Genomic DNA, 20319 nt, shown 5'->3' with positions numbered 1-20319 from the left:
CAAAGCCACGGAATTTTACTTCTTACTCGACCAAGAAACTAGAGAACGCCCAAGCAAGTGGCAACCCCCGGAGGTACTCTTGCGATCCACACGGCTTCCGGCAAAATCCGAATCCGAGTATCCCAAGAGATCTAAGCTAGCGCCTTTGGGGTACCAAAAGCCTATGCTTGGGGTGTGCTTGAGATACCGAAGGATCCTATTCACAGCCGAGAGGTGTGATTCCTTTGGGTTTGCTTGAAAGCGGGAACAAAAGCACACACTAAACATTATATCGGGCCTAGATGCGGTAAGGTAAAGCAAAGACCCTATCATAGAACGATAGAGGGATTGATCAACCAATTTACCGTCCACATCCAAGTCGAGATGCCCATTTGTTGCCATGGGAGTCTTGATTGGCTTGCACTCATCCATCTTGAACCTCTTCAAGATATCTTTAGTATATTTTTCTTGATGGATGAATGTCCCTTCCTTCATTTGTTTGACTTGAAAACCAAGGAAGAAGGTTAATTCGCCAATCATGGACATCTCGAATTCCCTAGACATCATGGTAGCAAACTCATGGCTTAGTGAATCATTAGTTGAGCCAAAGATAATATCGTCAACATAAATTTGACAAATGAAAAGATCCCCGTTGACGTCTTTTGTGAACAACGTTGTGTCCACCCTCCCGATCTTGAAGCCTTGCATGATTAGGAAGTCACGAAGCCTCTCATACCAAGCCCATTGAGCTTGTTTGAGCCCATAGAGTGCCTTGTGCAACCTATAAACATGGTTAGGATTCCTCGGATCTTCAAACCCGGGAGGTTGCTCAACTTAAACAAGTTCGTTAATAACGCCATTTAAGAAAGCACTTTTCACATCCATTTGATACAACTTAATGTTATGATGTGAAGAGTAAGCAAGAAGGATGCGGATAGCTTCAAGTCTTGCGACCGGAGCAAAGGTTTCACCAAAATCTAAACCTTCAACTTGAGAAAACCCTTTTGCCACAAGTCTTGTTTTGTTGCGTATCACCACCCCATGTTCATCTTGCTTGTTTCGAAAGACCCACTTGGTGCCGATGATGTTCTTGTCTTTCGGAGGAGCTTCGAGGACCCAAACTTCATTGCGGGTGAAGTTGTTCAATTCTTCTTGCACGGCCATCACCCAATCCGAGTCCTCAAGTGCTTCCTCTATGCTAGTGGGTTCAATACAAGAAACAAACGAGTAATATTCGCAAAATGAAGTATGCTTAGAGCGAGTTCTTACTCCCTTGGAAGGACTACTAATGATTTGACCAATTGGATAATCCTTGGAGATGCGGCCATGCTTCACTAGCGGTACTTGCGTGGATCCTTGTTGGGGTGGATCTTGTGTGACTTGTGCTTGTGGTGGAACACTTTGCTCTTCTTGTTCTTGGACTTGGGGTGTTGGCGTTGGCACATCTTCTTGAGGTTGTGTATTATCTTTGTCTTGATCTTTATTCACTTGGGGTGCCGTAGAGGTGCTTGGTGTAGATGAGGAAGGTCCTCCCCCTTGATCATTGCCTTCATGCACCTCTTCCGGCTTGATATCCCCAATGGACATCTTCTTCAAAGCTTCATCAATCTCATCATCACCTATATTATCATAGCCAACAACCTCCTCTTGGGAGCCATTAGATTCATCAATCTCCACATCACATGTTTCTTCAACTAACCCGGAGGTTTGATTGAATACTCTATATGCTTTGGAGTTTGATGCATAACTAAGAAAGAAACCTTCATCACATCTACTCTCAAACTTACCGAGCCTTTTCTTCTTGTAAATGAAGCATTTGCAACCAAAGACTCGAAAGTAGGATATATTTGATTTCCTCCCGGTGATGAGCTCATATGGAGTTTTCTTGAGGAGTCGGTGGGGATACACTCGGTTGGATGCATGACACGCCGTGTTGATTGCTTCCGCCCAAAACTTCTCGAACGTGCCATAATCATCCAACATTGCTCTTGCTAGGGTGATGAGTGTCTTGTTCTTTCTTTCCACCACTCCATTTTGTTGAGGCATGTAGGTGGCGAAAAACTCATGCTTGATGCCCTCTTCATCGCACCATTCTTCAATCTTCATATTCTTGAACTCGGTGCTGTTGTGACTCCGGATCTTCACAATTGGGCAGTTGTACTCCCTTTGAGCTCTTCTTGCAAATGTCTTGAAGAGTTCCGGAGTTTCACCCTTATCGCCTAGAAACATAAGCCAAGTGTAACGTGAAAAATCATCAACAATTACTAGGCAATAGAGGTTACCACCAATGCTCTTGTATGTAGTTGGACCAAAGAAATCCATGTGAAGCAGCTCGAGCGTCTTGGAGGTAGACAACATCGTCTTGATGGGATGATGTGTTGCGACTTGCTTCCCGGCTTGACATGCTTTACATAGCTTATTCTTGTCAAACGTGACATCCTTCAAGCCGCCGAGGAGGAGGGGGAAAGGAGGACGAGGTCCCGCGGCGCCGCGGCGCCGGCGCCGACCTCGGTTGCCCTTGTCGGCGGCGGGTAGGAGGCGGTGGGAAGGAGGAGGAGCGGAGACGGGTATGGCGACGCGCGAGCGGCGCTCTGACGGCGGCGGGAAGGAGGAGGGGAAAAAGAGGAGGACGGCCCGCATGGCGCCGGCGCCGAGCTCGTTTGCTGCGTCGGCGGCGGGGAGGAGGAAGGAGGAGGAGGAGGAGGAGCCGGGGATGGGGATGGCAGGGAGGAGGAGAGGTGGGTCGGCGGCGGGGAGGAGAGCAGGGAGCACGAGATGGCGGTGGGAGGAAAAAGATGTGTGAAGATTTTTACCGCTACAGTACTGCGAATGTCAGCCGCAGATTTACCATCGGACGCTGTAATTTTTTTTTACTATCGTGGCCACGCCGAGAGGCCACCGAGCCGAGGGAATCATATATAGGCCCTGTTATCCGACCCTGTAAACCCCGTAAACACAAAAAAACGTTACATCAAATATTTCGACACATACATGGAGTACTAAATGAAGTCTATTTATAAAACCTTTTCCATGGATGGGCTGTAAACACGAGACGAATCTAATGAGCCTATCCTGGTTATTAAAACGACGTTTTCACGACGTGAAACGACGTTTTCACGAGAAAACGTTCTTGTGAAACAGACGTTTAAACGTTAAAACGTCCGTTTAAACGTTAAAACGTCCATCGTTTCATTAAAATCTACCCTCCATTCGTTTCGTCGATTTATCGTTTTAATAAGCTTGGAGCCTATTTAATCCATGATTTGCAATAGTGATGCTACAGTACCATCCACTAATTATTAATTAATTATGGATTAATTAGCATCATTAGATTCGTCCCGCGATTTACAACCCATCCGTGCAAAAAGTTTTATAAATAGACTTCATTTAGTACTTCAAATTAATAAGATTCCTTTAAAAAAATTTTGCAACGGAACTAAACACTACCATAAGAATATGACCACAGGAAAGGTCACATACTCACAGTGTCATGGTGTGTCATGGCTAGGGTTTTAATTTCCGACCGGTCTCCGGTAACCGCCGGGCTCCGGTACCGGTATACCGGTCCGGTTTGGCCGGTTACCGGTCGGAACCGGTGGAATTCAAATTTGAATTCAAATGGCGCAGTTCAACCGGTTCGTACCGGTATACCGGCTGGTTAGACCGGTATACCGGCCGGTTTGACCGGTTTACCGGCCGGTTTGACTGGTAACCGGTCAAATTCAAATTTTTTTCTTTTTTGGTTTAAATTCAAATGCCCACAAAGGATACTAAATAAATATTTGTATAACATATTTTAGTCTAAATGAACCCTCCAACCCTCTTTTGTACTATTTTTATATTGTATTTGTATACTTTTGTATGCACGTTTTTTTGTTTAACTTTAAATCCCCGTAAACTATACTAAATGAACGAATTTTTGAGAAAATTTTACTCCATTAGATTCGTCGCACCTTGAAGTATTTTTAAGAATTTTTTAGAAATTTTTCATTTTTTGAATTTAGATTTAAATTTTAAATTTAGACCGGTCCGGATCGGACCGGTTCCCACCAGTTAGGTGAACCCTGCTCATGGCTTTCACTTGAGATGCTAGCCACCTCAACTCCCAACTTTATTTGCACACCTTCCACATGATGGAAAAAAATACATAGCTCCCACCATCACGCAAATTGATAGCAGTGTACATACTGCCACAACCATGTGGGAGGCAAACAAATTAATTGCTGCAGGTTTTAATATGACGACAGAAGATCGGTGAACTTGAATTTCTTGATGTTTTTATTAACTATTTTCACCAGGTTTATTTTCCTAATTCGAGGTACAGTAAACAATCTTTTTTTAAGAAAATATCTTGTCTTTTTTTTGAGGTGTTAGTAATCCTGTGGCTGTGAAGTCACATTTGTTGGGCTCCTATTTTCCTCCAAGCTAAAATGGCCAAAACAGATGCTTCGAGGCCTAGTGAGTTGACTAGTCAACACGAGGCCAACTGCTAGTGAACAAGACAGGTGGCCATCAAGTTTGACCGAGGGGTTGAAAAGGAGAATACTGCTACTGGTACTTTAGGGCTTTAGGCCTTAGTATTAATCATCTTTTGGGTGTGAGAGAATAACAAAGAGAATCAATTTTATTCTTAATCAGAATTATTGTTGCCCAAATGTACTAGAAAAAATGCATTTGGCAATATTTCTAGAACGTTCCACCTTGTGGGTTGAGTGATTATGGATCCATAGACATTTATGTTCCTATTAAGTCATCTTTTCCTTGTGAGATGTTGCTAAGATATTCTACAAATCATATTAATTAAGTAAAATAAATATCATTTCTAGAATATAAACACGTACTGTCGTCATGGCACGTTATTATAACATAGTTGTTAGTTTAACTAAACTATTATAATTTCTTTAGTTCCAATCTTTTGAAAATATAAAAAAATTGGGTGAAAAATTTCATCATCATTGATTATTGTATAGAAGAAGAAAAATAATAGAGAGCAGAAAAAGGATAATAATGATAGGGGCGATCAGATCTGGGCCGCTAATTATTTAAGAGCAGCCCTCTCGGTTCCCTCCCTCTCTTTCCCCCCTCCCCGTTTTGCCCCCACCCAAACCCTAGCAAGACCTCCCAACATGGCCGCCGCCGCCACCGCCGCCGCCGACCGTATCCTTAAACCCTACTGTGATTCCTCTCTTCCTCCGTCGTTCTCTCGTTTTTCTCGGTTCAGAGTTCTTGATGCTCGCGCGGATCTCGCGGTATCTGGCTTTCGCGCCTCCTTTCCTCAGTGTTTTTGAGGGGTTTTGCTCGTGGAAGGTTCGAATCTTTTGGGCTCTGTGCGTGGTTTGTTTTCGGGTGAGGCGGGGTTGTTGGTGCGTTTGATCCCCCCGTTCGTGTGTTTCTCTGCGTTCCTTGCCGCGGCGATTGAATTCGGGATCGATGCACTAATGTTTGGTGGAAAAAATGGATTTTTTTTCGATGTTTGAGGCTCTTGCTCTATCGGTGATGTGATTCATGCGTGTTTCGTTGGTTGGAGCATGAGTTGAGTGGTGAAATCCATTTCCCGATGTGTTGGCTTTTGGTTTGCCTTGACCTTTGTTTCTCCAGAGGCTCTGGACACAACTGGCGACGTCTTGGCGACCAAGGAGAAGGTAAGGCCCGCGCGAATTCCTCCGACCACCGAGTGATCCTTGACTTTCTGTGTGCGTGGATTGGAATTTAGGCTGGTTGATCTGTGGTGTTGTTTCAGGTTCCGGCGAAGGGCGTGGTGGCGGCCGTAGGGAGCCTGCAGCAGGAGGTGGAGACTTTACAGGTGCAGGACTACAAGGACGCGAGCATGTACTATGGTGCTTACCCAGCTTACGCCTACGGAGGTAATGATCTTTTGAGCTCTCAGTGTTCGGGGCTTGAAATCGTAGTGAAATGTTATGCAAGCAGTTTGTTCATTCTCCTTGTTTTTTGATAATCTGCAGCCTATGGTGGCTGGGGGGATTACTCCACATACTTGAGCCATGAGGGAGCACAGACACCAACTTCTGTGAGTGAATCTTCTTTGTTTGATATATTGTTTGGGGGACCTAAGGATCTAATTGTCATGTGCTTGGTCCTTCGAATGCATTCAGATTGAATAATTCTCCAAATTATGTTTTTCAACTTTGGACTCAATTCGGATTGAATAATCCTCCTGATTTTCATGTGTTTGGGTGTATTTGGATTGATAATAATGCTATATTCATTGGAATGTGTAGGGTGCCTATGCTGATATGTACTATGGCTATGCTCCATATGGTGTTGCAGCGTTGGGGCATGATGGTCAGATTTATGGGTCTCAGAATTACCAGTACCCATCGACATACAACAAGCAGCAGAATTCCACTGACAAGCTGTCATCCAATGTTAAAAGTGAAAAGGTCACTCCATCGCCACAAGGGGATGTCTCCACTAACGGCATTGATGGGGTGAAGAGTCTGAAAAATTCGAACTCGTCCCTGAAGTCAGACCGGCCAGTTTCCAATGGTTCGTATGGCCGATCTAGTGCTCGTTCTGGTAGCTACCAGAACCAGACTAACTGGTCAGCCTATCCGTATTACAGTAGCGAGATGTTCTCTGACAAGCAGCAAAAACTTCCCAGCAATCGCAATTCAACCGCTTTCAATACTAAAACCAAGGGTCAGTCTAGGAATCAAAACACGAGACAGTATCCTCATCTCATGGTAAGCTTTGTTGCTCTTGATGTTTACTAAAATTGTTTTAGTTTGGTTCATTCAGGATAGAGTTGTTGTGCCATATGCTGACTTTATTTTGGTTCAACTGTTTTATTAGTATATTTTTTGGTTGATCCTACTCATGATATTTGCTGTTTCTTGGTTAAGGAGTGTTAACTTTTTGGGGGTGCTTTTCCATGAATCTGTTTGTTAGTTATCACTGTGGGCTTGGCATTGCATTGAGTTGCATGGCCAACTAGGTTCTGTAGTGGTTGTGTTTCCTGATCCCAAGCAACTGCTGGGATTTACTATATTGGAGTTTAATAAACCTTTGTAACCATAAGATTATTTCTTGTTGGGCCTGCAGACGCCAACTTCACCAATGGGATCCCCATCGATTTACTCAGCTAATGGAATCTATGGGTACGACTCATATGGACCTGGCCTTTGGTATGGATCGCATATGTATAGTTCTGGGTTATATGGTGGATGGAATGGGCTGTATGATGGAAAGTACAGGCCCAGAAGCAGAGATAATGGGTACTATGCTTATGGCAATGGAAGCCTAGATGGTTTCAATGAGCTGAAAAGAGGGCCAAGAAGTGGTCTGTACAAAAGTCAGCAATGGCTTGGAGCTACTACTGAAGTGCCTGCAAAAGAGCAGGACCTTCCGGCTACTAATGGCTCACATGCTGCCGTGAAGAATCAGTATAACCTGCCTGACTTTGCGGAAACATACTCAGATGCTAAATTCTTTATTATTAAATCATACAGTGAGGATGATGTTCACAAAAGCATTAAGTACAATGTGTGGGCTAGCACCCCCAATGGTAATAAGAAGCTTGATGCCGCTTATCAAGAGGCTAAAGAAAAATCATGTGAATCTCCTGTCTTCCTTCTTTTCTCTGTAAGTAATATATTTCTTTTTAAAGTAACTCATAACTTTTTCTATTGATGCTCTTAAATTCGAAATTATTCACTCTGCTAATGCTTGCAACATGTTCTAATTTTCCAGGTGAATGCCAGTGGTCAGTTTGTTGGCCTCGCTGAGATGGTGGGTCGCGTTGATTTTAACAAAACAGTGGAGCATTGGCAACAGGATAAGTGGACTGGTTGTTTCCCTGTCAAGTGGCACATTGTGAAGGATGTTCCAAACAGCTTGCTGAAGCACATCATTCTCGAGAACAATGAGAACAAGCCAGTGACAAACAGCAGAGATACACATGAGGTTAGAAGAACCACTGGCCAATTTTTGTTTGAACCCCAGTCTGGGGCCTGCAACAGCAGTGGACATTACCATTAGAACTTCATCATAGAAATGGTGTAGGCCAACCTATACTTTTCATTTTGATGCTTTTTTATTTGCGTGTTGCACTATTTGCACCACTCAATCACTAGCACAACCCTAGAATCAAATGCTTGATACTTTTAAATTTACTACTTGTATCTTGCCTCATTGGGTTTTGTGTTTCTTTTGTGTTGATCACAGGTGAAGCTTGAGCAAGGCCTTCAAGTGCTTAAGATTTTCAAGGATCATGTCTGCAAGACATCCATACTGGATGACTTTGGCTTTTATGATAACCGTGAGAAGATGATGCAAGAGAGGAAAGCAAAGCAGCAGCAGTCACTGAAGAAGGTATGGAGTAACTTAGCTTGCTTTAACTGATGACTGCTTTATAAGTTCTACGCCGATACTCAAATTCTGTAGATTCTTATACAAGATGCTCAGATGTGCTTTCTACAAACTATTTGAATGCACTGTGTTAATGATGAGCATATAATCAAAATACTAATTTTCTTTCTTGCCTTAAATATGAAAGTAACTTTCCAATGTATTTCATGTTTCCTGGTTAGTTCTTTTTTATTAAAAATAAAATTCGGATCATTTATAAAACCCCACCATTATTATTTATGTAGCTGACACTAGAGTGTGGTTCTAGGTCATCGATGTGAAGCTGCCAAATGCTGCCGATGCAGAGAAGAAAAGTCTCGAAGGGGAGACTGTATCAACTGAACTCGCTAAGGTTGAGGTTGAAGTTTTGAACAAAGAGCCTTCACTTGACAAAGGAGAGAAAAATGATGCAAAAGGAAATGGTGTTGCCCCAGAAGATCTGAAATCTCCAACTGAGAAGTTGGCAGGTGCAAATGGCTGCTAATTAATTTAGTCATCGCCTCAGCCATTGCTGGTGGTATGGGGCAAAACCTATAGGTTGTGGGGTTTGAGTTTGAGGCAATTTGAGATCCCATTAAGCTTATTTCTTGTTCCTGTTTCCTACTTCCCCATAGCTTGTTTCATAGGAGCTAGAGGTTTAGCTAGTTGCTTGTGTTTGGCGATAGTTGTGGTCTGTGTTCTGGCATATCAGTTATTTAGGAATAGAAGGATGATTAACTGGGTTTTCCAATGACGGATCTTGGGTTTGAGGAAGTATTCTCATTTACTTTCCACCTGTTTCTGAATTTAATTTCCTACCTCTCTGGACAAGTTTAGCTCTTTTTATGTTGGCTGGTGTGAGAACCTGAGATGAACCTGGGAATTTAATCTAGCAATTTACATATCATTTGTTAATGTGAAAATTGTCTACAACTAAAAGGGCGTACTCAGTGCCGTAGGCTTCCCGCACTGTGCGGGGTCTGGGGAAGGGTTGTCTACTTGTCTTTAAGCCCCAAGCCTTACCCACACAAATATGCAGAGGCTGGGGCTCGAACCCGGGACCTTCCGGTTACAGACGGTAGGCTCTGCCGCTGCACTAGGCCCGCCCTTCCGAAAATTGTCTACAACTCTGCATGCGAAATTTCTGCAATCTGTCGCACTTTGTTATTGTGCAACCCAAAGCAGGTTGAGATGATTTGGTTGTAATTTTCCTTCTTTGCCAAGTGATGTACTTGCAATTTTACTAGCAATGCATATGTTAAATGTATGCATTGCATTTATGATGTGATTTATGATGTTCGCTTATGAGTAGATGCAACATTTAGTTTGATAAGCATTGGGGCTTTCCCAAGTTGTTAGGCTGGTTTCTGCACCAGCTTCACTGTGTACATTCTTGCAAACAGTTCTGTGAGCCTTTATTGCTGACCATTGTCATGTACAGAACTTGCCATGGAATGGGGGCATGATATATTAGTCAGTTTGATGTTTTCCTACTGCGAATTATTGACATGTACAGAAGTTATGATAGAGTAGATAATTGAGACTTTTGGCTGCGCATGCCTAGTAATATTACAACCAGATGGCTGGTTGATCAGGTCTGGAGCTCCTGATTATGGAGATGGCCTGGAGAGGTACTGCAGCCACACTTCAGGCAACCCCTGGCTCCTCCTGAGCGTCCTGAATGCGGATTTCGTCAAGGGCACAGCCATAATGTCGTACTCCTGGGGTGCCTGCAGTGCAATTGACCAAGAATTATTGTTCATCCACATTTGCAGTTGATTGCTGCTGTACATAACTTTGGAGCAATCAGAGGATTAAAGGGAGAACGTCTCATACGTCATACCCTGGGTATCTTGCGCAGCTTCATGTTTGCCTGCTCCAGTGTCTTCTGACCCTTCCTGGAGTTGCATCTTGAACAGGCAGTCACCTGAACAATTCAAAAGAAGCATAAACATACAACTTATAAGAATTCTAAATTATTTTCCTTGATATAGAATTCAGAAACCCCAGTCAAATGAGTTTAGTCGAAGCACTGGATTTGCGTACCAAATTTTCCCATTCCCATTTACCGCCACGTGAAATAGGAATGACATGGTCAATAGTCAAGTTGTCCCGAGAAGAGCAATATCTGCAGCGATTGCGGTGAATCAGTATCTGATCACTAGGGAAAAAAGAGAGAGAGAGGACTTTCTTCACACAATGCGACGTAAATCCTAACATCCCTTCTATCACACAAATTTTGAGCCATGAAACTTACTGACAGGTGAATTCATCCCTGAAAAGAATGTTTTTACGGCTAAGGCTTTGCTTGACTCTTCTTCTCTTCACTACCTGCAGGAGCTGTGGAACCTGAAGAACAGAGAAGGAACATGGCAATGAGGAGATAACACCAACAACTCAAGAAACAGAAGCCATAATATATATGAGATACACACCCTTAGAACTGCAGGGATGTAGAAGGATCCGCTAGGCGAAGAGACTGTCTGATCGTAGTACTCCAGTACATCGGCCTGCATAGCTAAAACGATCATCGCATTATGTGTCGAAAATGTAAAAGAAAAAAAAACATTGCATACAATTCGATCAGCATAGATCTGAATGAGGAACAAGGAACGACGATGAAGCATATGGTGGTATCAGGGAAGCTAACCTTCTCCATGAATTCCAGGCAGATCGCGCGCTTCCAGCAAACAACATTGACAGGCCTGCAGGGCATAGTTTCAGAACTCTTCAGGATCATAGTGCAGAAATAACTCTGAATTTATTCGTAAAATAAAGAAAAAGTCAGTGACTACTTATAAGGACATTGGAGCAAGAAAGGCCCCAAAAAGTATGGAAGAAAACACCAGTATTTTTAGTAACTTTAAACCATAGAAGCTGATAAAGATTTCACAATTTTGATTTGCTAGTTGCTACCTACAAGGATATAATAATCCCAACAGTATTTTATATGATTTTTTGACCCATATTTTGATGAAAAATGGTTGAAAATTGTGGACTCTAGACTAATGTCAGATATGTGGACCCAGAAATTAAATGATACACAAGCTATATGATCAGATGAAGATCAATTTTTGTGGCAAGTGACAACTGACAACAAAAACAAAAAAAGTTCTACTACGGCTACCTGTAGGAGATATCAAGAACCAGGCCCCTGAACCCGGACAGCTCGTCGGCGGCGAACTCCTCATCTCCGCCGTCCACGATCACCACCTCCGCCGCCTCCTCGTCCTCCTCCGCATCGTCCTTGGTCGGGCTCCGCCCGCCGGCGGACCTGTTCCTCCCCCGCGCGCGCGCCAGCCACACCGGCGGCGCGGGCCTGCTTCCCGCGGCGCCAGCGCTGCTGCACCACAGCGCGCCCTGTGGCCCGCTCCGGGAGCCCAGGCAGGGCCGCCCGAGCGGGCCGCGCACGTCGCGGCGAAACGCGAGCGGCGCCGCCACCTTGGCCGCCATTGCTCGATCGGGCGCGCTCGCGTGTGATCGCGGGACCGGAGGTGAGCGAGTCGTTGAGCTCGTTTGATCTTTATGTTGCTGCTTTGTTTGTTTGCTGGGTAGAAGGTGGGAGAGAGAGCTTGGAATGGAGTGCAGGGGAGGTAGAATGCCCAGAGCCACTGGTTCTTTCGGATGCATGCAAGAAATATCTCTCTCTCCCTCCTAATTTTTTTTGTGACCTGTTTTGTGGCATTTTCTCTAGATGAAAAAAAGGCGGTTTTTCTTCACTTCAGAAGCCGGGGATTTAGATACATGAAAATAGAGAGAAAACTACAGAATTTTGGCATCGCGTAGATTCCGCCGCACTTCCATGATGCGTCTTGAATTAAAAATGATATAAGATCTCATGAAAACATTGCTTCAAAAAAAAGCATGACATGTATTTCATTTTTTAATCCGTTTGAGAGGTTCTACGTGCAAAATTGGATTCTCATGTTTTTTTGGAGGAAAAAAAAACGTGCATGTCAGATTATCTATCAAGATGAGAACATAAGTGGGAAACGAAAGAGCACACTAAATTTAGAACTTCAAAAATTATATGATTCTCTTTTGAATAAAAATAAATCGAACATGTTTTCCATATTGGATTTGATGACCTGATAATTGAGGTATGTTCTGTAATAAAGTCCAAATATGTTTTAATTTTATTGTTGTATGAGCTGTGTCTAAACATTTTAGTGAAATATACAAACTTGAAATCTGATCACTGATCCAAGATGTTCTCCAACAGACTCTGACTCTGTATTCTTGATGAGTTAGCTAAAAGAAATAGAAACATCACTAAAATCCGGATCCAATAGACTTGCTATCTTGCTTGGCTAGCTATCTTGTTTTGTATTACTCCCCCTCCTTAGGCAAAAGTGCAGAATCAGTCCTGCTCGTCATCTCCTCTGCACCTCGCCCGGTGCCGCACCACGCCCTGCTATCCCACCGCCACGCCTCGACCCTACCGCCGGGCCGCACCTCGCCCTGCCATCCCGCGCACCGGCACCTTGCCCCCGTTCCCCGTTCTAGATGGAGGCCGGCAAGAGAAGATAATGAAGGGGAAAGATAGGGGATGAGGTGTGGGACCCACATGTCAGGGTGTGTGGAGGAAATTAAAGGAGCTGTTGTAATTTGGAGAGTGAGAAATAGAGAGTTTGTTGAAGTAACCAATGCATTACGGAGAGGAATTTTTTTTAGAGAGTCCAATCGAGAGTCAAATAGAGAGCCACATATAGCTACTCTTTTGGTGATGACATTTGTATTATCTACTCACTTCACTTCAAAACGTACGTTGTTAAAGGATTGTTACCTACATTTTCAAACATTGGTTAACAATACATAGTCACTTTATCTACTCACTTTTTTATAATATACTCCTCTACTTTCAAATTATAGAAATCTACTTTCAAATTATAGAAATATGTAGACGACGTGTTCATCATAGCCAGAAAGCCAAAAGATAGTTAAATATTTCTTACAGCTCAGGTGCTAATTACACAGCACATTAGGTAGCCAACCACGCTCTTTTTTTTCCGAAAGACCCGGACAGATTCCGGCATGTATTAATAAGGAGAAAGCAGTTTACATGAAAAACCAACTTAGAAAGGTTCTAAGTAGGCGGAGCATCGGAAAGCTCCCAACTGAAAAGAAATCAAAAGAGATTACTCGTTCGTTACTTGGATTCACAACTAAAGCGGCTAGGTTAGCCAACCACACTCACTCAACTACCTATTACAACAAAGGTTTTCTGATGCAAATTTTAGTTTCCAGTACTACAGGCTACAGCCTATAGGAGAAGGGAAAGACCATCACACTCAGGCCTACTGAGACTGATTTAAGAAAAATAATACGAATCTACTTGGGCGGACCCAGTCAAAATATTAAGTGACCTCTATATTGGGCTCTACGTGGATCCGCCCTACACGTATGGATCTCGGGCGTAGATTCAAGTGCCCTCTACGTTCATATGCTGATTTCCTAGAAATCGAAAAATCATATTACTCCCCTCAAGTATCAACAAAAATGTAGATAACTCATAAAATTATTTCTTAATTCAATTTATCCCCAAGCTATATCAATTGGTCCAATTCACCCCTTAATAAGATTTATCATTTTTATTTATTCATGTACAAGTGAAATCTTGAATTAAAAATTTGCAGAATTTTTTATTATTATTCTAATAAGGTATGATATTTAATAATAGATTAACCCTTATGATACAAAATTGTAGAAAAAATAATAACAAAAAATTTATAATATACTTTTTGACCTACATTGTTATGCCCACCACAACCTTGCAAAATTTAAAATTAAGATTCCACTTACATATGGAAAAATAAAAATTAAATTGTATTAGGAGGTAAATTGAAGCAAATGATATAATTTAGCGGCCAAAATGATCCATGAGATAGTTAAGGAGATTATCCAAATTTTGGCTATATTCGAGAGGGGAGTAATTTGAACTTTCTCCTTCTCAAAATATATAATTCAAATTTTCAACTCTATTACAACATTTGTGCAAATTGACAGTTGACTATGATCCCCGTGGTCCGAGAACATATCATGTCCTGATATTTATTTGATGGAATCTCGAAACACGCATAGCATGCGATGCTTTCAGCACTTAAAATGCACTCAACTCGCACTTCAGAAAAAAAAAGGACAATAATTGGATCAGCTGAGCGTGATCCACATGACGCGAACGTGACTAGTTGAGAAAAAGGATTGAAGTCAAACGTGAAGGATTTTACCGACTAAAGAAATCAACTGCCAAAGAATTGCTCCGACTCTCTCTCTCTCTCTCTCTCTCTCTCTCTCTCTCTGTGTGTGTGTGTGTGTGGTAGGTTGCAGTTGGAGATCAAGGCGAGGCTCGTACGAAAGCGAGGAGGCATGGGCGAGAGCTTATCTCTCCACGTCGCTCGCAGGTGCGGGTCCAAGACGCAGTGGCAGTAGGCTAGGAGGAGCAGCGTGAGCTGCTTGCCCAAGAATTGCTCCCACTCCCGGCTGTCCGGACTCCGGACAGCGCAGCTCTGCTCGGAAATTTCAGTTCTTGGAGGTCGATGGCCCCGAGGGCGTTGAGGGAGGTGGGGAGGAGGAGGGGCTGGGCGGCGGAGGTCGGGCGGAGGTGCTTCTCCGGCGGGAGCGCGGGGGCGCCGGTGGCGGAGCCGAAGGAGGGGGGAGCGGGAGGAGGGAAGGCGGTGAACCTGTTCACGGCCGTCAACCAGGCGCTCCACATCGCCCTCGAAACCGACCCGCGGTGAGTGAGACCGCCGGCGGCGGCCGGCTTCTCGCTCCGCTCCTCTGTTCGTCAGATTTCAGCTGAGCTGCCAGTTAGATATCATCTCGATTAACACACCTGAACATCGAACATTCCGATTCACTTTTCGAATGAAATCCCCTCCCTTCCAAAGATGCAATCCACCGTACCCAGGGGTGCTATGCGCGCAGTTTCAGTCAGCTGAAGATGATTTTCGTTTCTGACAGTGCTTATGTCTTCGGAGAGGATGTGGGTTTCGGCGGCGTGTTTCGCTGCACAACAGGGCTCGCCGATCGGTTTGGCAAGAACAGAGTGTTCAATACGCCGCTATGTGAACAGGTGAACCTTTTGCTTGTGGTGCATTTGCTGACGCTTGTGCCAATTTCTCTGTAGTATCAGGAAATTCAGTAGTGAAATCAGGCTGAGAAGCCACTTGTTTCTCAAATAAAATAATGTTACTCTTGATTCTACTGGCCCTCTAGCATAGTTATTGATTTTGTTACTGGCACTTCATTTTTCCTGATCAGTTCTGCTCAACAGGGTATTGCTGGATTTGCGATTGGCCTAGCAGCAATGGTAAGTTCTTACAATGTTTAAATCTTCTATTTAATGGTTACTTGAGAACATCATGGGAAACTCTGCTGAAGTTATTGTATTTGTAAATTTAGACCACAACTTATAACACAGAAGGAAGAGAGGACCCTTAGCACAAAAAATTACAAAAGAAATTAATTTATTCAACACTAGATACTAGATAGTCCATGATGGGGTTTGTGCCTGTTGCAAAGTTTCAGTACGAACACCTTGTAGTGATTAGGCCAGCTCATATAATTTTTTTAATCGATAAACAGTACCAAAAGTTTTTTTTGAAAAGCTATCTCTTATTCAAGAGAGTCTCATACTCGAACTTTGAGATTACAAGAGAATGACATGTGGGGTCATTCATGTTATGAGCTATGTGCTAAGAGCCATATCATTGGAAGGGTTGTCTCTTAGAGTTGTTTGGAGCTAGGTACTAGCTCATAGCTTTGGAGGACGCCTTATAGCATATAACGTGCTGCAGCCTGAATACTTTCTAGTATGAGATTATTTTAGTTTGCCATGGCACTCGGTCAGACTCGAGCTATCTTTCTAATTACATTTCACTTATTGTCTTCTGACATCTTTGCATTAATATAGGAATGAATAAAAACAAAACCATCCTAGACATGCTTAAGATCTCTTAACTCTTAAATGCAGGGTAATCGGGCTATTGCAGAAATCCAGTTTGCGGACTATATCTTTCCAGCCTTTGATCAGGCATGTCTCTGATTTCATTCATTATTGTCTTACCAATGAAAGTTCTTTTTGCCATTCTGGATTGCTACTGCTACTTTCAAATACTCGCTCTGCTGGACCTCATGATAGTATATCTCTATCTCAGGAAGTGTCTTATTTCTTTGTTCCAAGCAGCTGTTGAACCATTTTTCTTTCTTCTGCATAACTTTTTGCAAAGCTTCATTTCAACTCTGTTGTTTATTTGGTAGTATCTTTATCTCAGGAAGTATCTTTTTTTTGTTCCAAGCAATTGTGGAACCAATTTTTTTTGCACAATCAGATCATTCTTCTGCACAAGTTTTTGCAAGGCTTGATTTCAACACTGTTGTTTATTTGACTCTGTTTATTTCCAATATAAATTATTGTCAAATTCAATGCATATGCTTGTTTAATCTATACTTTGTGCCAACCTAAGTCATATGACTTTTGTTGCAGATTGTTAATGAAGCAGCCAAATTCAGGTATCGAAGTGGAAATGAATTTAACTGTGGAGGTATTTCTTTTCTCTCAATGTTTTGAATGACCTTTCACCTTTTGAGGAATCAGACATTATAAAATAAATTTCATCCTGGATTCTTAATCAGAATATCTGTCTTTTCTAGGCTTAACAATTCGAACTCCTTATGGTGCTGTTGGGCATGGTGGTCACTACCATTCACAGTCACCAGAGGCTTTCTTCTGCCATGTTCCTGGACTCAAGGTTAGGTTTGCGACTCTAGCATACTCCCTTCATGAACTATTATCCCTTTCCAGGAAAATGCAAAACCAACCTTTTCCTTGATCTTCTTCTGAACACGTTTTCAACTGTGGCAGAAATACTTGCTTTATGCAGTTAAAATGTGACTATTTTTATTTTTGAAAAACCTTAAAATCGAAGCCTTAGAATATTCAATATTCTATCTATGGGTATATGTCCAAGAATACATTTTACCATGTTCCATCCTACTAAGAACATGAAGTTTTCAGGTTGTCATACCACGAAGTCCACGCGAGGCTAAGGGATTACTGTTGGCTAGCATTAGAGATCCAAATCCAGTTGTATTTTTTGAGCCAAAGGTGGAGAAACTTCAAATACTCAAGTTCTATAACAGCTGCGTCTGAATATTTGCTGTGCTTTGCAGAGACTAAAACTACCTTTCCTGTCTTTCTTTAGTGGCTGTATCGTTTGGCTGTTGAAGAAGTACCTGAGGAGGATTATATGCTACCCTTATCTCAGGCAGAAGTGAGTATATTTATATCTCATTATTGCACTGGACTATTGGGCATCATAAAGTCAAAGTACTTATGCAAGTTATATACTTAAGGTGATTAGGAAAGGCAGCGATATAACACTTATTGGCTGGGGAGCTCAACTTGCAGTGCTTAAAGAAGCTTGTGAAGATGCAGCAAAGGTCAGTTATTTCCACCTGTTATAATTTGGGTAAAGTCCAACAAAACCAAATATTCTGCTTTGCTTTGTTTTGACTCAACAAGGACAGAAAGGCTAATGAGCAGCACTGGATGAAACATTTAGTTGAAATGCACATTGCTCATCTAGAAAGACATATTTTACTTATAGGTGCTAACTCAGATCAGAATGGAATCTGCAATTGTGACTTGGCACTTCTGATGTACTGATGTTGCCTGCATCAGTTCTGGCAGTGACGTGGTTTTTTTTTTAAAGAGCATTAATGACGATAAACTGCACATGATACTTGTGTTTTCCTTTTAGTTTCTTGATTGTTTCTGTAAATTTTGATGTCCAACTCTCCATGATGTTCCTCGGTTTTCCTTGGACTAAAGCTTACACTACTATGTAGCAGGATGGGGTATCTTGTGAGCTCATTGATCTGAAAACTCTGATACCGTGGGACAAGGAAACGGTAGAGGCCTCAGTAAAGAAGACTGGAAAGCTCCTCGTAAGTATCTCTCTGCTCATGTTTATATTCACCGTTTATCATTTGGGTAATAATTGTTATTAATATTCCCTCGAAAAATACTGTAACAGGTCAGCCATGAGGCTCCAATCACTGGGGGATTCGGTGCGGAAATTGCTGCATCTATCACCGAGCGCTGCTTCCAAAGGGTACTATATCTTCAAATATCATGATTCAATGGAGCACAAAAAAGAAATGGTTGGTTGCATACTTGCATCACCTTGAAGCTCATCCCATCACATTCTTCGAATTGCTCTGTTGCAGCTCGAAGCGCCTGTGGCGAGAGTCTGCGGCCTCGACACTCCTTTTCCTCTCGTCTACGAACCATTTTTCATGCCCACAAAGAACAAGGTAGGACCCTGACCAGTAAGTAGCTTACCATCCTTCGATATGTAGCTGTACTGTCTAACACAAGTGTATTGCAGGTCCTGGACGCCATAAAAGCAACTGTAAATTACTGAATTGCAGGACCGAGCTACTTCCCTTCATTTTCCATGATAGCAATTAGCAGACATAAAGCTTCCGTTCTTCATATGTACATATGCACTCTTATTATATTGCTGGTCACCATATGCATGATCTCAAACAGCTTATTCAGCAACATTAGCAATAAAGTTGCAGGATGCAAATATGTAATAATTGTTCTGCAACAATAAGCCTGGCTCCTTATCAAGCAATACAGTTGAAATAACATTGAAGAGTCCTTTCTAGAGCTGAATTCAGTCACTGCCTAGTATCGACTTGCAGGACAGCAGCTGAAATAACATTGAAGAGACCTTTCTAAAGTTTATGACTTATGAGGGGGGGGGGGGGGGGGGGGGGGGGAATGGAGTCTGTACTGAGGCCCTGTTTAGATCTTTACACTTATGAGGGGGGGGGGAATGGAGTCTGTACTGAGGCCCTGTTTAGATCTTTACAGGTTTTTGCAAAAAAACCGTAAACGCATTAAAGTGAAACGAAATCTTGCTAATTTGAAGTACTAAATGAAGTCTATTTACAAAACTTTTTGCATGGATGGGCTGTAAATCGCGAGACGATTCTAATGAGCCTACTTAATCCATGATTTGCAACAGTGATGCTACAGTAATCATCCGCTAATTATTGATTAAACATGAATTAATTAGCATCATTAGATTCGTCTCGCGATTTACAACCCATCTATACAAAAAGTTTTGCAAATAGACTTCATTTAGTACTTCAAATGCCATCTTTACATCTTTACACAATTTTGCAAAGGCACCGTATCCTATAGAAACCAGCCCACCTGTGCAAACTTTGGAAACTCCAATCTACACCGCAGGATCACCATCCGAGGGCACTGGACAGAGGTGGGGAAAATTTGCACTCACCCCCCCCCCCCGCCTCCGTTCCGTCCGGCGAGCGAAGCGCCGTTCCGTCTGGCCACCCCATTCGCCTCCGTCTGCCTCCGTCCATGCCGTTTCCATCCAGGAGGTGCGCCCCCGTCCGCTGCCGGCGGCCTCCATCTCCAGCAGCGACGCCGCCCCTCAGAAGCTGTACAGCGCCGTCGGCATCCGAAGCCCTGCTGCCCAGCCGCACTCCGAAGCCCAGCAGCGCCTCCGCTGCCCGATTCCCCTCCAGCAGCGCCGCCGGCCGATTCCTCAGCAACGCCGTCGCCGCCCGATCCCCTCCAGCGCCGCCGCCATGGACCGCGAGGCCATGGATGTGGTTTGGCGCTGATTTAGCGCTGCCCGCTCTGGGCGCCCCTCCCTGCGGATTCTACTGTTCCCCTGAATGTTTGTAGGCTTCAGCTGTGCCTCTGAATGTTGTCTCTGTTGTAGCTCAATGGATGTACAGTTTTGTTCAGTTTGAAATGGGAAAAAGATTAGATTTTGTCCTCAAATTGTCCAGTGCAAAATGAATGTCTGAGAAATTTGACAACCCAGAAATGATGTATCCTCATCGCTCTCCCCGGTCTCCCAAACTTTGGAAATTTAATGTACTCCTAATAACAGCTTTAAACAAGAAGTTGCAGCATACCTCTGGGAGGTCATCAAGTTGAATATTTGG

General features: G+C 43.0%; 3 protein-coding genes across 3 annotated transcripts; 2 read left to right on the top strand and 1 right to left on the bottom strand.

Moving 5' to 3' along the window:
* Positions 1–5053: 5053 nt before the first annotated feature.
* Positions 5054–9240, top strand: LOC120663008 (YTH domain-containing protein ECT1-like). Its single transcript, XM_039942047.1, has 9 exons — positions 5054–5136; positions 5578–5621; positions 5720–5843; positions 5943–6007; positions 6219–6683; positions 7042–7581; positions 7690–7902; positions 8164–8310; positions 8615–9240. The coding sequence occupies exons 1-9, from the start codon at positions 5106–5108 to the stop codon at positions 8828–8830; spliced, it is 1845 nt and encodes a 614-aa protein (XP_039797981.1). The 5' UTR covers positions 5054–5105; the 3' UTR covers positions 8831–9240.
* Positions 9241–9715: 475 nt separating this feature from the next.
* LOC120663032 lies at positions 9716–11928 on the bottom strand. The gene is made up of 7 exons (XM_039942063.1): positions 11453–11928; positions 10976–11030; positions 10761–10835; positions 10583–10674; positions 10372–10453; positions 10169–10252; positions 9716–10055 (listed from the first exon to the last, which is right to left on the bottom strand). Exons 1-7 carry the CDS (start codon positions 11776–11778, stop codon positions 9936–9938), a joined length of 834 nt encoding a protein of 277 aa, XP_039797997.1. The 5' UTR covers positions 11779–11928; the 3' UTR covers positions 9716–9935.
* A 2692-nt stretch (positions 11929–14620) lies between these two features.
* Positions 14621–19001, top strand: LOC120663023 (2-oxoisovalerate dehydrogenase subunit beta 1, mitochondrial-like). Its single transcript, XM_039942060.1, has 13 exons — positions 14621–15058; positions 15286–15397; positions 15599–15634; positions 16298–16357; positions 16811–16868; positions 16978–17075; positions 17342–17431; positions 17529–17597; positions 17680–17766; positions 18178–18273; positions 18363–18440; positions 18556–18642; positions 18717–19001. Exons 1-13 carry the CDS (start codon positions 14862–14864, stop codon positions 18750–18752), a joined length of 1104 nt encoding a protein of 367 aa, XP_039797994.1. The 5' UTR covers positions 14621–14861; the 3' UTR covers positions 18753–19001.
* Positions 19002–20319: the final 1318 nt, after the last annotated feature.

The sequence above is a fragment of the Panicum virgatum genome, chromosome 2K (genome assembly GCF_016808335.1).
Source record: "Panicum virgatum strain AP13 chromosome 2K, P.virgatum_v5, whole genome shotgun sequence".
Lineage (NCBI taxonomy): Eukaryota > Viridiplantae > Streptophyta > Magnoliopsida > Poales > Poaceae > Panicum > Panicum virgatum.
The sequence above is the reverse complement of the archived record's forward strand: the minus strand, read 5'-3'. Positions and strand labels throughout refer to the sequence as shown.